The sequence below is a fragment of the Engystomops pustulosus genome, chromosome 1, assembly GCF_040894005.1.
Source record: "Engystomops pustulosus chromosome 1, aEngPut4.maternal, whole genome shotgun sequence".
NCBI lineage: Eukaryota > Metazoa > Chordata > Amphibia > Anura > Leptodactylidae > Engystomops > Engystomops pustulosus.
The window spans coordinates 135,584,183-135,600,211 of NC_092411.1; the positions used below are offsets into that span (position 1 = coordinate 135,584,183).

Genomic DNA, 16,029 nt, shown 5'->3' on the forward strand with positions numbered 1-16,029 from the left:
GGAATTTTACCAATACAAATATAGGAAAAGTTCTGCACCGCTTTCATTAAATGTAAAGTGAAGCCTCCTGGTCTTTACCTCATTAGCCAAACAGTCCTGACCATAAAGTGGCCGCAGATGGAGGGTCATGTACATTAACCCGGCTAGGATAGTATTTATGTATATAAGTTCAAGGTCCTGGCTGGATGATCACATGATAGCAATCTTATGACCCTCTATCTGCAGCCATTTTATGGTCAGAAATTTCTGGTCGGTGATGTAGATGTATATTGGTAATTTACCTAATATTTTGCCCGCCACATGTACACACACACACATTACAACACACACATTACACAAAACATAATTGGTAAATTGATCAACCTCTTTTTAAAATGTGTCTATGGGTAAAGACCACCAAAAATTAACATTAACATAGTCAGAACAAACATTTTTAATAATTGACATGGGCTAAAATTTCTATGTAAATACCTTAATTGATAATGTTCCTCGGCATACAAGTTTATATCCACCAATTTGCTTCAATAAATCATGTGCACTGGAGCTGCACTGGATTTTGAGTGCTGGAAAATATACATTTACAAAAATTGAAAAAATTGATTAAAAATTTAAATTCCCACCAAATTCAATTGATTGCCCTGTTTATGGATGGCAGAAACAGGACATTTATATGGCTTTTGATTTAGACTTGATCTAAGTTTATATCTTCTATTAGTTGGCTTAGCACAACAATTTTGGCATCTGTTGTCAAATCTTAAGTCTGCTCATTTCTGGTAAGACTGCCCCAGTTTGATAACCCCCATTTGCTTGTCAAACAAGTTGTCAATGTGTCAAAATCACATAATAAATGTAGTGCACAACCTACAAACAGTTTTATTTTTGCAGAAAGTAAGCTAGAATCCTGGTATAGTTAGCGTAATTGGCAATCGTGTCCTGCTGTCTGATAGGATCGGAGCCTGAACATTGACTCTGTCCTGTTCTGGACCTGCTTTCTAACCATGTTTTTTTGCCTTTCCTTTTGATGCTGTGCAACAACATTCCTTTGTCCTGCTGTCTATTCGGGTCAGAACCTGAACAATGACCTTCCCTGGTGTGGACATGCTTTCTAACCGTGTTGTCTTTCTTTTTTTATGCTTTGCACCAAAATCTCCTTGTCCTTTTTCCTTTTCAGGTCAGAACTTGAGCGTTGATTCTACCCCTGAATTGTTTGCCCTTTTATGGGCCTTCTCTCTGATCATGCTCTCTGCCTTTCCTCTTAATGCTTTCCACCAACAAACACTGTGCTGCTTGGATCGGCTGTCACTAACGGCAAAACTACTTCAAGAGGAATAAGCATTGTCCCCTGCAGTGAAGGGGTCCCCTGCAGGGGAATCCATTAGAAGTGACCAGAAGTAAAACTGGTTCGGTGACAGGGGATTTATATCTACCGCAAAGAATACTACTGTAAGGTTAGTCATTCCGCCCAGGTATGTCCTCTTTAGGTATTATGTTATAGTTATTAAAAAGTATTTCTGAAAATAACACCACCGGACCCATATCCTATACAGTATTCTGTATAAGCAGTCACACAATGCACATTTTTAGACTGTGTACACAGAGAGGCCTCAATGGCTTGTCAGTAGTCACTTGTCACTTCTTCCTGCACTCCTGATTGCTTTGAAGTTATGTTTAGTCTGATGGTGTAAGAAAATGTTGTCAAGAAAACAATAAGTGTCTTATATCTTTACACATTGTCCCAGATACTCTATCTTCACCCTCTTTAGTTTGAGTAAACAACCTTCATAGATGTTACAAAATTGTTTCCACATTATGTGGTGACATAAAGAAATGATTTATAGCAATGTCTTTTATTTTTTAAGAAAGGGTAGTCTGTCAATTGGAAGAAAAAAATATAAATGTCACCTTCACTTGTGGATTCCATTCTTGAAGCAGTGTTCACCGTGTCTCCAAACAAGCAGTATCTGGGCATTTTTGTCCCAACAACACCAGCAACTACAGGTCCTGTAGATGATACAATTTATTCAGTTGTACAGTAGCGAATATTCTTCTTATTACAAAACGTGTATTCTGCTTGGAGGTAATGATACAACTCTGGAGGAAACATCTCAGTATTTCCGCATATACATGCATGACCGTATGGGGGGGGGGGGCTTAATTTGGTCACAAAAGCTACCCTCAAACGACCCCATTAGAGGTATATTACACTAGGTCAGAGTGCAGTGAGCACACACCCGGGTTAAGCACATGGTCATGTGCAAGAGGCCTTTTTGTCTATAGAAAAAAATCTATGGGAATCTGTTGATGCATAGCTAGGTTAACGTCTAGGTGGCACACAAAAAATATTCCAAGAAAGTCACTTCCTGGCTATCAAAATGTGCTCCCGATTGCCTGTGTATTAGAAAAACCTGATATATTTTGGTGGAAATGCTAGAGGTGATCTTAAATTGAATCAACATAGAATATGAATAATTTATATACAGTGGTGTTTGCATTTATCATTGGTTTTCCTGGGCTTTTTGGCATTAAAAAAATCTTTAAAAAGTCATATTGAGGTTTTTTGGGACTTTTTACTGCTAAAAAGTCTTACAGGACTGTTTCCACCTTTTCATTATAGTGCTACTGCTAGTGCAAAGCCAAATTCATGACTTGGGACTTTTGCAAAAAGTCCCATAAAAAGTCTCATAGTTACTCCAGTCCACTGCTGGTGTATGTGCTTGACTTTTAATGCATTTTGAGACTTTTTAGGGACTTTTTGAAAAAAAAAATCCGAAATCCAAAAATAGACGTATAACTGGCCCAAGGAGTCTGCCAAATTATAAATGATCCCCAGTATGTCTATGCCCATCTATTTCTATGGAGGCCAATTTTATAAATGTATAAGAAAATTCTAAATCTGAGTGCATATTGCTGTTTACGATGCACGGTCCATAAAGTTACTTATTTATGCATAAAATTCCTTTTTAGAGGATTCTGACAACTGAGTTCAGAGCTTTGTGAGCTACACACAGGGCTGGCTGCCTTTCTGTGAACTGATTGACAGTTGCTTTGCAGTATTTGATCCCTGGAAAGTTGGGTGGTTCATTCTACAGCTCAGTGTTGGTCTCAGCTGTGGGCCTGACCTGGAACCCTGTATCCTGCCTGAACTGCAACCCCAAACCTTGTATCCTGCCTGATCTAGAGCCCCATTCCAAACCCTGTACCTTGATCCTGTATTCTGATCCCAAGCCAGTTTTTTTATACTATTGTCTACATCAGTGATGGGCAACCTTATGAGCTTGGTGTGTCAAAATTCGCCAAAAAAACAAGCATAACTCGGGTGGTGTGTCACCTTGACAAAAAAAAACATAATTTTGTGATATTTATAGTTTAAATAACAAATATGTATAATTATTTAACTTCTAGGGTACTTTAATCCTAGGTTGTGTGGTTGATCCTACCATGTACTGCCATACTACATCTATTTATTACAATGTGCTGGACAATCTCTCAGCCTCCCGGCTACTGCACCTGGCCGTGTAGGAGCAGAGGATGAAACTTAACTCTCCGGCGGCCGCGTGTCACTGAAAATGGCTATGCGTGTCAGCACTGACACGCGTGTCATAGGTTGGCCATCACTGGTCTACATATTTCTGCTTCCATTACAGAATAACCAGTTATCAACAAACTCTGTTTTGTAAAAAATGAAAGATCTTTTTCAGTTGCAGATGCTGGACCTGGCTGAACTTTTGCAGCTGCAAGGACAGCGCCTCCCTCACACTTCAGGTTCGTCTGGATTACAACCCGTACTGAGGGTCCAGTGGCCCCTGCTTAAAGGGAAGGGTTATCAACAGAATCTTCTAAATGGACTCTGGCTGCTGAGTTCAGAGCTTCTGAGCCGAAGCCAGATCTGCTGTGCTGGGAGCTAATTGACAGCTGCCTTTCAGTATCTGGTATGGTTATTCTGCAGCTCAGTGTTGTTCTCAGCTGTGTGCTGAGTGATGCAGGCACTAGTCAGTCAGCTGCTAGGATAGAGTCTAGGATCTTGATAGAGAGAGTTCACTCAGGGCTAGTTATATTTTCTCCTGTGACCTACAGTACTCCTGTCTGTTTCTGTTTTGCAGTATTTTAAACCCTAAACTTGTACCTGAGCATGTATTCAGCCTGAGTTGGTACCCTGAACCCTGAACCCCAGCCTGATCAAGAATCCCAAACCGTTTTCCAGTTCTGCTTTTTATGCAGTTTTGGTTCATATAACTTATTGTACTATAATGCTAAGGGCATGCAAACATGTTGCATATTACATATGAAATTTCCATGTGGAAAATCTACCCTGTAATACAGGAGCAGTGCAGTGTACAGGATTTACCCTAATTCCATACACGCACTATGCAATTTATGATTGGCAGCATATCATTTATCTGCTATGGATCCCGGTGCAGAATTCAACCTTAGCTATGATCTCCTTGGCATGAAAATTCATCAGAAAGCTTCTGATTTCATATGGTTATTGATCTTTAATAGAGATGAGCGAGCACTAAAATGCTCGGGTACTCGTTATTCGAGACGAACTTTTCCCGATGCTCGAGTGCTCGTTTCGAGTAACGAGCCCCATTGAAGTCAATGGGAGACTCGAGCATTTTTCAAGGGGACCAAGGCTCTGCACAGGGAAGCTTGGCCAAACACCTGGGAACCTCAGAAAAGGATGGAAACACCACGGAAATGGACAGGAAACAGCAGGGGCAGCATGCATGGATGCCTCTGAGGCTGCTTAAATGCACCATTATGCCAAAATTATGGGCAACAGCATGGCCATGACAGAGTGACAGAATGAAGCTAGATAGCATCTAAAACATCCAATAATTGACCCTGACACTATAGGGGACGGCATGCAGAGGCAGCGGCAGCAGCGGAAGGCTAGAGAGTGGCATGGCGACATACCCTAAATGGACTCAGGCTTCAAACCAATGGGTAGCAGAGAGGAACCAAAGGAGGTGAGCAAGAAGCGCTCAAATAATATCGGTACATGATAAAAGTTTGCCAGTATATTTTGTGGATTACACAGCAGGGTGGCGACAAAGTTAACATGGAAGCCATGAAAACAATCCAAAATTCTGCCTGACAGTGAACTAGTAGTAGATTAAAGGTGCTGCAGTTAAAACTATGTTAGTTGTTTCTTGGCATGGAGCTGGCGCTCCGCTGCCAGGCGACCTTTCGCCAATCCAAGCCCCTGTCTCTAGGCTACTCCCCAAACAGCACTTCTAAGAACCTTTTGTATAAGATCAAGTGTAGTAGCGTTCTTATAAGTTTAGGATATGGCGGGTGAGGGGAATGTAAACAGATGCGCAAGAAGCGCTGAAATAATATCCGTAAATGGTAAAAGTTTGCCAGTATATTTTGTGGATTACACAGCAGGGTGGCGACAAAGTTAACAAGTTTGTTGTGGAAGCCATGAAAACAACCCAAAATTCTGCCTGACACAGCACGTTTGATAAGGCGGGCATGTATGGAGGCAGTGAACTAGTAGTAGATTAAAGGTGCTGCAGTTAAAACTATGTTAGTTGGTTCTTGGCATGGAGCTGCCGCTCCGCTGCCAGGCGAGCTTTCGCCAATCCAAGCCCCTGTCTCTAGGCTACTCCCCAAACAGCACTTCTAAGAACCTTTTGTATAAGATCAAGTGTAGTAGCGTTCTTATAAGTTTGGGATATGGCGGGTGAGGGGAATGTAAACAGATGCGCAAGAAGCGCTGAAATAATATCCGTAAATGGTAAAAGTTTGCCAGTGTATTTTGTGGATAACACAGCAGGGTGGCGACAAAGTTAACAACTTTGATGTGGAATCCATGAAAACAACCCAAATTTCGGCCTGACAAACCTCGTTTGATAAAGGGACGATGTATGGAGGCAACTATATGGACGACTTTTGGAGGTAGCAATGGAGACAACGTGTGGAGGCTGCTATGGAGACAATTCAATTTGGATAGTGCCTGTATGTGGCAGTCCAAAAAAGTTTTTAAACCAGAGGAGCAGGTAGGTGGCCCTCCAGAAAAATTGAATAGATTGAGTGCCTGTATGTGGCAGTCCAAAAAAGTTTTTAAACCAGAGGAGCAGGTAGGTGGCCCTCCAGAAAAATGGAATAGATTGAGTGCCTGTATGTGGCAGTCCAAAAAAGTTTTTAAACCAGAGGAGCAGGTAGGTGGCCCTCCAGAAAAATTGAATAGATTGAGTGCCTGTATGTGGCAGTCCAAAAAAGTTTTTAAACCAGAGGAGCAGGTAGGTGGCCCTCCAGAAAAATTGAATAGATTGAGTGCCTGTATGTGGCAGTCCAAAAAAGTTTTTAAACCAGAGGAGCAGGTAGGTGGCCCTCCAGAAAAATGGAATAGATTGAGTGCCTGTATGTGGCAGTCCAAAAAAGTTTTTAAACCAGAGGAGCAGGTAGGTGGCCCTCCAGAAAAATTGAATAGATTGAGTGCCTGTATGTGGCAGTCCAAAAAAGTTTTCAAACCAGAGGAGCAGGTAGGTGGCCCTCCAGAAAAATGGAATAGATTGAGTGCCTGTATGTGGCAGTCCAAAAAAGTTTTCAAACCAGAGGAGCAGGTAGGTGGAGCTCCAGAAAAATTGAATAGATTGAGTGCCTGTATGTGGCACTCCCAAAAATTGTTTAAAACAGAGGACCGGGTCGGTGGCCCTCCAGAAAAATTAAATGCATAAAGTACTATAGGTAGAGCCAGTGGGCCCTGTCAAAAAATAGCCAGTTTCCTCTGCTTTACTGTACAAAGAGCAGGAGAAGGAGGAAAATGAGGAGGAGGAGGAGGAGGAGTGGATAAATTATTCAGGTTGAGCTTCCTTCACCTGCTGGAGATTGGAAATTAGGAGAAATCCATGCTTTATTCATCTTGATAAGCGTCAGCCTGTCAGCGCTGTCAGGCGTGTACGCTTATCGGTGATGATGCCACCAGCTGCACTGAAAACCCGCTCGGACAAGACGCTAGCGGCAGGGCAGGCAAGAACCTCCAAGGCGTACAGCGCCAGTTCGTGCCACATGTCCAGCTTTGAAACCCAGTAGTTGTAGGGAGCTGTGTGATCATTTAGGACGATGGTATGGTCAGCTACGTACTCCCTCACCATCTTTCTGTAAAGATCAGCCCTACTCTGCCGAGACTGGGGACAGGTGACAGTGTCTTGCTGGGGTGACATAAAGCTGGCAAAAGCCTTGTAAAGCGTACCCTTGCCAGTGCTGGACAAGCTGCCTGCTCGCCTACTCTCCCTCGCTACTTGTCCCGCAGAACTACGCACTCTGCCGCTAGCGCTGTCCGAAGGGAAATACTGTTTCAGCTTGTGCACCAGGGCCTGCTGGTATTCATGCATTCTCACACTCCTTTCCTCTCCAGGGATGAGAGTGGAAAGATTTTGCTTGTACCGTGGGTCCAGGAGAGTGAACACCCAGTAATCGGTGCTGGAATAAATTCTTTGAACGCGAGGGTCACGGGATAGGCAGCCTAGCATGAAATCTGCCATATGCGCCAGAGTACCAACGCGTAAGAATTCGCTCCCCTCACTGGCCTGACTGGCCATTTCCTCCTCCTCCAACTCCTCCAATTCCTCTTCTTCTGCCCATACACGCTCAACAGTGAAGGACTCAACAATGGTCCCCTCTTGTGTCTCGCCAACATTCTCCTCCTCTTCCTCCTCATCCTCCTCCACCTCCACCTCCTCCGATATGCGCTGAGAAACAGACCTAAGGGTGCTTTGGCTATCAACAAGGGAATCTTCTTCCCCCGTCTCTTGTGAGGAGCGCAAAGCTTCCGACTTCATGCTGACCAGAGAGTTTTTCAACAGGCCAAGCAGCGGGATGGTGAGGCTGATGATGGCGGCATCGCCACTGACCATCTGTGTTGACTCCTCAAAGTTACTCAGCACCTGACAGATATCAGACATCCACGTCCACTCCTCATTGTAGACTTGAGGAAGCTGACTGACCTGACTACCAGTTCTGGTGGAAGTTGACATCTGGCAGTCTACAATCGCTCGGCGCTGCTGGTAAACTCTGGATAACATGGTCAGTGTTGAATTCCACCTCGTGGGCACGTCGCACAACAGTCGGTGAGCGGGCAGTTGGAGGCGGCGCTGCGCTGCCCTGAGAGTGGCAGCATCTGTGCTGGACTTCCTGAAATGCACACAGATGCGGCGCACCTTCGTGAGCAAATCAGACAGATTGGGGTATGTCTTGAGGAAACGCTGAACTATCAGATTTAACACATGGGCCAGGCATGGCACATGTGTCAGTCTGCCGAGTTGCAGAGCCGCCACCAGGTTACGGCCGTTGTCACACACAACCATGCCTGGCTTCAGGTTCAGCGGTGCCAGCCACAGATCAGTCTGCGCCGTGATGCCCTGTAATACTTCTTGGGCGGTGTGCCTTTTATCGCCTAGGCTCAGCAGTTTGAGCACCGCCTGCTGTCGCTTAGCGACGGCACTGCTGCTGTGCCTAGAGCTACCGACTGATGGCGCCATGCCCACGGATGGTCGTTCGGAGGAGGAAGTGGAGGAGGGGTGGGAGGAGGAGGAGGCATAGTAGGCCTCAAACACCTGGACCGAGGTAAGCCCCGCAATCCTCGGCGTCGGCAGTATATGACCAGCCGCAGGGTCACACTCGGTCCCAGCCTCCACCAAGTTAACCCAATGTGCCGTCAGAGATATATAGTGGCCCTGCCCGGCAGCACTCGTCCACGTGTCCGTGGTCAGGTGGACCTTGTCAGAAACGGCGTTGGTCAGGGCACGGATTATGTTGTCTGACACGTGCTGGTGCAGGGCTGGGACGGCACATCGGGAAAAGTAGTGGCGGCTGGGGACCGAATACCGAGGGGCGGCCGCCGCCATGAGGCTGCGAAAGGCCTCGGTCTCTACTAGCCTATAGGGCAGCATCTCCAGGCTTAGCAATCTGGAGATGTGCACATTAAGGGCTTGGGCGTGCGGGTGGGTTGCACTATATTTGCGTTTCCGCTCCAGCGTCTGGGGTATGGAGAGCTGAACGCTGGTGGATGCTGTGGAGGATCGTGGAGGCGACGATGGGGTTTTTGTGGCAGGGTCCTGGGCAGGGGGCTGACTATCAGCTGACACAGGGGAAGGAGCAGTGGTGTGCACGGCCGGAGGTGAACGCGCTTGTTGCCACTGAGTGGGGTGTTTAGCATTCATATGCCTGCGCATACTGGTGGTAGTTAAGCTAGTAGTGGTGGAACCCCTGCTGATCCTGGTTTGGCAAATGTGGCACACCACAGTCCGTCGGTCATCCGGTGTTTCCTTAAAGAACCTCCAGACTTCTGAAAATCTAGCCCTCGCCGCAGGAGCCCTTGCCACGGGAGCTTCACTAGTTGACACATTTGGCGCTGATGCACCAGCTCTGGCCCTGCCTCTCCGTCTGGCCCCACCACTGCCTCTTCCAACCTGTTCTGGTCGAGGACTCTCCTCCGTCTCAGAAGCACTGTGTTCACCCGGCCTCTCAACCCAGCTTGGGTCTGTCACCTCATCATCCTCCGATCCCTCAGTCTGCTCCCCCCTCGGACTTCCTGCCCTGACAACAACTTCCCCACTGTCTGACAACCGTGTCTCCTCATCGTCGGACACCTCTTTACACACTTCTTCCAGTACGTCAACAAGGTCATCATCACCCACAGACTGCGACTGGTGGAAAACCTGGGCATCGGAAAATTGCTCATCAGCAACCGGACAAGTGGTTTGTGACTGTGGGAATGGTCCAGAAAACAGTTCCTCAGAGTATGCCGGTTCAAATGGCAAATTTTGCTGGGAGGGGGCAGACTGGGGGGGAGGAGGCTGAGGTGCAGGAGCTGGAGGAGTGCCGATTTCGGTGACATGGGTGGACTGCGTGGAAGACTGACTGGTGGACAAATTGCTCGAAGCATTGTCGGCAATCCACGACATCACCTGTTCGCACTGTTCTGGCCTCAACAGTGCTCTACCACGATTCCCAGTAACTTCAGACATGAACCTAGGGAGTGTAGCTCTGCGGCGTTCCCCTGCTCCCTCATAAGCAGGTGGTGTCTCACCCCGGCCAGGACCACGGCCTCTGACCCCTGCAGTAGTTGGACGCCCACGTCCCCGCCCTCGTCCTCTACCCCTAGCCCTCGGGTTAAACATTTTGAAAATGAGAGTTATAACTTGAATTTTTTTTTTTACTTTTTTTTTGTTTTTTGTTTTTTTTTGTGTTTTTTTAGTTTTTAAAACCAAACGATGCTATCCTATTGCTATGGCTATTTTATAGCCAAGTATGAAAGCACACTGCTATGCCAGATGAGATGACGCTGAGTTATGAAAAAAATAAACGTAAAATAAAAAAGGAAATGGCAGACTGTGCCTAATTGAAATACAACCCCGGCCCCTAATAAATTTTCCCACTTCGGTCTTTGCGATGGATATGTGCGTCACTAAGCGCAAAACACAGTGGTCGCAAGTCTGACTCCAAATTGCTCACAATTTGCTAGTAGATGCACTGCAACAACTACAGCCACCAGCAGATCAACCAGAAATCAAATATATATAACGCTACTGTAGGCGTAATTAAGCCGTTTGTATTCTCCTATGGCTATTTTCTAGCCAAGTATTACAGCACACTACTATGCCAGATGAGATGACGCTGAGTTATGAAAAAAATAAACGTAAAATAAAAAAGGAAATGGCAGACTGTGCCTAATTGAAATCCAACACCGGGCCCTAATAAATTTTCCCACTTCGGTCTTTGCGATGGATATGTGCGTCACTAAAACACAGTGGTCACAAGTCTGACTCCAAATTGCTCACAATTTACTAGTAGATGCACTGCAACAACTACAGCCACCAGCAGATCAACCAGAAATCAAATATATATAACGCTACTGTAGGCGTAATTAAGCCGTTTGTATTCTCCTATGGCTATTTTCTAGCCAAGTATTACAGCACACTACTATGCCAGATGAGATGACGCTGAGTTATGAAAAAAATAAACGTAAAATAAAAAAGGAAATGGCAGACTGTGCCTAATTGAAATACAACCCCGGGCCCTAATAAATTTTCCCACTTCGGTCTTTGCGATGGATATGTGCGTCATTAAAACACAGTGGTCGCAAGTCTGACTCCAAATTGCTCACAATTTACTAGTAGATGCACTGCAACAACTACAGCCACCAGCAGATCAACCAGAAATCAAATATATATAACGCTACTGTAGGCGTAATTAAGCCGTTTGTATTCTCCTATGGCTATTTTCTAGCCAAGTATTACAGCACACTACTATGCCAGATGAGATGACGCTGAGTTATGAAAAAAATAAACGTAAAATAAAAAAGGAAATGGCAGACTGTGCCTAATTGAAATACAACCCCGGGCCCTAATAAATTTTCCCACTTCGGTCTTTGCGATGGATATGTGCGTCACTAAAACACAGTGGTCGCAAGTCTGACTCCAAATTGCTCACAATTTACTAGTAGATGCACTGCAACAACTACAGCCACCAGCAGATCAACCAGAAATCAAATATATATAACGCTACTGTAGGCGTAATTAAGCCGTTTGTATTCTCCTATGGCTATTTTCTAGCCAAGTATTACAGCACACTACTATGCCAGATGAGATGACGCTGAGTTATGAAAAAAATAAACGTAAAATAAAAAAGGAAATGGCAGACTGTGCCTAATTGAAATACAACCCCGGGCCCTAATAAATTTTCCCACTTCGGTCTTTGCGATGGATATGTGCGTCACTAAAACACAGTGGTCGCAAGTCTGACTCCAAATTGCTCACAATTTACTAGTAGATGCACTGCAACAACTACAGCCACCAGCAGATCAACCAGAAAACAAATATATATAACGCTACTGTAGGCGTAATTAAGCCGTTTGTATTCTCCTATGGCTATTTTCTAGCCAAGTATTACAGCACACTACTATGCAAGATGAGATGACACTGAGTTATTAAAACAATAAACGTAAAATAAAAAGAAACTGGCAGACTGTGCCTAATTCTACTCAAACCCCTAATAAATTTTCCCACTTTGGTGTTTGAGGTGGATATGTGTGTCACTAAGAGCTAAACACAACGGTAGCAAGTCCCCCTGCTAATTCCTCACAATATGGTACTAGCTGCAAATAAAAAAAATAAAAAATTATAACGTTATTGTAGCCCTAAGAAGGGCTGTTGGGTTGTTGTAGAATCACTCCTGCCTAACAGTAAGCTAATAGAACACCCTAACGCTTTCCCTGACCAGCAGCAGCTCTCTCCCTAGCGGCATCCAGACAGAGAATGATCCGAGCAGCGCGGGCAGCGGCTAGTCTATCCCAGGGTCACCTGATCTGGCCAGCCAACCACTGCTATCTACGTGTAAGGGTACCACGTCATGCTGGGTGGAGTGCAGAGTCTCCTGGCTTGTGATTGGCTCTGTTTCTGGCCGCCAAAAAGCAAAACGGCGGGAGCTGCCATTTTCTCGAGCGGGCGAAATACTCGTCCGAGCAACGAGCAGTTACAAGTACACTAATGCTCGATCGAGCATCAAGCTCGGACGAGTATGTTCGCTCATCTCTAATCTTTAAGGAATGGCTACAGAATTTGTATTTGGTAAATTCTGCAGTTATTCTACTATGTGTGTAGACATTCTAATAGTCTCTGACAACATATATATATATATATATATATATATATATATATATATATATATATGTAAATAATCTCTACTAGATATATATTTTTCCAAAACTTGATATTATGTGTGCAGATTTTAAAGGGGACTATCCCCAGCATTATATATTTTATACATACACGTACCTGAATGAATTCCAGCACGTATTCTTAGCTGAGTGTTGGGCTTATGTGGTATTCGAAAAGTTTTGCACACAGCAACTAAGTCTAATGCCATACTTGCAATCTCACTCGCGTGGTAAATACCATTCTCTTTGGGAACTCCAGAAACAACCATATCTACATAGAATAAATAAATACATGTACTCTGGAATAATTAAAGAACAGGTTATATAGTACTGTTATATAACTTTTTAGGCACAAAAAGCAGCAGAATAAACATGTCAGAGTTGTGATAAATCCTCCCCCTCCCCTTTAAATGAAGTGCAGTATAATAGGACTAAATCTAAGCATTTGTATCTTTCATACAGTACAGTATATTCAATAAATGTATATCTTCAATAAAAAAGTGTTTGTATTTTATTTACAAACAAGTTGCTGGACATTAAAGGGAACCTGTCACCGGGGACCTCATTTTCACTAAAGGCAGATTGTTAAAGTCCATGACACCTGCAGTGCAAAAATGCCTCTCTGCCTTTTCTAAGCATTTGCATTACAATATAATTGTGTGTTATTACTCACCCTTGCACCCTGACAAAATCCTGACTGGGGTAGTCACAGGGGCTGTACTTTGGTTTGGATGCATTTCAAAACATGTGCCTTGTCTGTGTTACTCACTCCTCAGAGCATAGCCCCCACCTTTGTGCTCCTGTACAGCTCCACCTCCTGCTCCTTCTCAGAGCTCACAGCTTGGTCAGCCTGACATCAGTGGGGGATGGACAAGCTGTACAGGAGCACAAAGATGGAGGCTGTCTGCAGCTCAGACAAGTCACACATGTTGTTTTTGGAAATGCATCCAAACCAAAGTCCAGCCCATGTGACTACCCCAGGATTTTGTCAGGATGCAAGAGTAAGTTATAACACACAATTATATTGTAATGCAAATGCTTAGAAAAGGCAGAGAGGCATTTTTGCACTGCAGGTGTCATGGGCTTTTGCAATCTGTCTTTAGTGAAAATGAGGTCCCTGGTGACAGGTTCCCTTCAAGGATTTCTGTGTGTGTCTATATCTTTCATGTCTCTCACTATTCCCATATCTGATGCCTTTGTGACCCACTATTCATTGTGTTCTAGTAATAAGATTAAGAGCGGTAAGTTTAAGAGGGGTAAACAGCAGGGATAAAATAAAAATGGAGGTAGAGGCATTTTTCTCTAATACAATAAATAACAAGCTGTCTTGTATTTGCATGTGCTAAAAAGTATGTATTAAAAAGAACCTGACGATAGAAATCTGCTGTGATTTTCAGCAATCTTTCTTTAAGCAGAAGAAATATCTTACAAGGCTTCATATATTTAACAACATGTGTTTTTGTGCGGAGGGAATTTATTAAGACCGGCGGTTTGCATGCCAGTCTTTATATTCCCCCGCTAGTGTCCCAGATCTACTTATAGACTGTGGCCTATATGTGTATCCAGAAGGCATCTCCACTAGGGTTGAGCTATAGTCTCCGCAAGTTTTCTGGTGAAGGCTATAGTAAATATTGTGTGTTGGGTATTCACGCTTCCACCTGCCTCATGCTCAGCCCACTGCAGCCCCCAAAGTGACCTAATAAGCCACTACCAGTATGTTGCCAAGGAGCTGAACACCTTCCAGATTGTGTTTCTTTCATGACCCAGTGTGGTGGTCTCATCCAGAAAATCAATTTTGAAGTGAGATGTGAATTTGTTGTAAGTCAAGGAGGCAGAGTTTTAACACTGTAGTGATGCTCTCTCTTCCTCAGAAAGCCCTCTTAACTTTAATGAAGGCGCGGAGGGGTTCAGAGCTCCTAACTTTAATTTCAGTGTTAAACTCTCCACCTCCTTGACTTTATACAACCATTTTACATCTCACTTCAAAGTTGATTTTCTAGATGATGCCACCCCACTGGACCATGAAAGAAACAAAAACTAGGAGGTATTACACTGTTTGACATTACACTGGTAGTGGTTTATTAAGCCAATTGCTGATGACAGGTTCCCTTCAAGGCATTATATATGTTGCCTAATTTTCTCATCTCAGCTTCTTTGGGTGTGCTTTGGACACTCTTCTGTATTTTGTAGGTCAAATTTATTATAGTACTTTAGGCTTGATAAATGTGGTATAAAAGTGTCAACCACAGTCTTCCTACTACCTCATTTACAGAAAAGATACAGAAAATAAAGATAACATATCTGCGCCGTTTGCAGAGCTTGCCAAGGAAATGTTGGAACGGCAAGCTAAAACACTGAAACCATTACAAGCAATATTAAGGTGCCTTAAAAATAAATAATGTGATCTAATATAATGTCACACTGATCAACTCTATTTATACAAATATACACTCACCGGCCACTTTATTAGATACACCTGTCCAACTGCTCGTTAACACTTAATTTCTAATCAGCCAATCACATGGCGGCAACTCAGACTGCATTTAGGCATGTGGACATGGTCAAGACAATCTCCTGCAGTTCAAACCGAGCATCAGTATGGGGAAGAAAGGTGATTTGAGTGCCTTTGAACGTGGCATGGTTGTTGGTGCCAGAAGGGCTGGTCTAAGTATTTCAGAAACTGCTGATCTACTGGGATTTTCATGCACAACCATCTCTAGGGTTCACAGAGAATGGTCTGAAAAAGAAAAAACATCCAGTGAGTGGCAGTTCTGTGGGCGGAAATGCCTTGTTGATGCCAGAGGTCAGAGAAGAATGGACAGACTGGTTCAAGCTGATAGAAAGGCAACAGTGACTCAAATCGCCACCCGTTACAACCAAGGTAGGCAGAAGAGCATCTCTGAACGCACAGTACGTCGAACTTTGAGGCAGATGGGCTACAGCAGCAGAAGACCACACCGGGTGCCACTCCTTTCAGCTAAGAACAGGAAACTGAGGCTACAATTTGCACAAGCTCATCGAAATTGGACAGTAGAAGATTGGAAAAACGTTGCCTGGTCTGATGAGTCTCGATTTCTGCTGCGACATTCGGATGGTAGGGTCAGAATTTGGCGTCAACAACATGAAAGCATGGATCCACCCTGCCTTGTATCAACGGTTCAGGCTGGTGGTGGTGGTGTCATGGTGTGGGGAATACTTTCTTGGCACTCTTTGGGCCCCTTGGTACCAATTGAGCATCGTTGCAATGCCACAGCCTACCTGAGTATTGTTGCTGACCATGTCCATCCCTTTATGACCACAATGTACCCAACATCTGATGGCTACTTTCAGCAGGATAATGCGCCATGTCATAAAGCTGGAAT

At 44.3% G+C, this 16,029-nt stretch overlaps 1 protein-coding gene across 1 annotated transcript in view; it reads right to left on the reverse strand.

The window, feature by feature from the left end:
• LOC140120064 (atrial natriuretic peptide receptor 1-like) overlaps window positions 1-16,029 on the reverse strand; it is an 82,250-nt gene that overhangs the window by 11,718 nt on the left and 54,503 nt on the right. Inside the window, exons 21-23 of the mRNA XM_072139427.1 lie at window positions 12,786-12,938; window positions 1,903-2,001; window positions 472-563 (exon numbers count right to left, since the gene is read on the reverse strand). Coding sequence (XP_071995528.1) covers window positions 472-563; window positions 1,903-2,001; window positions 12,786-12,938 — 344 coding nt within the window. The remainder of the gene's footprint in view (window positions 1-471; window positions 564-1,902; window positions 2,002-12,785; window positions 12,939-16,029) is intronic.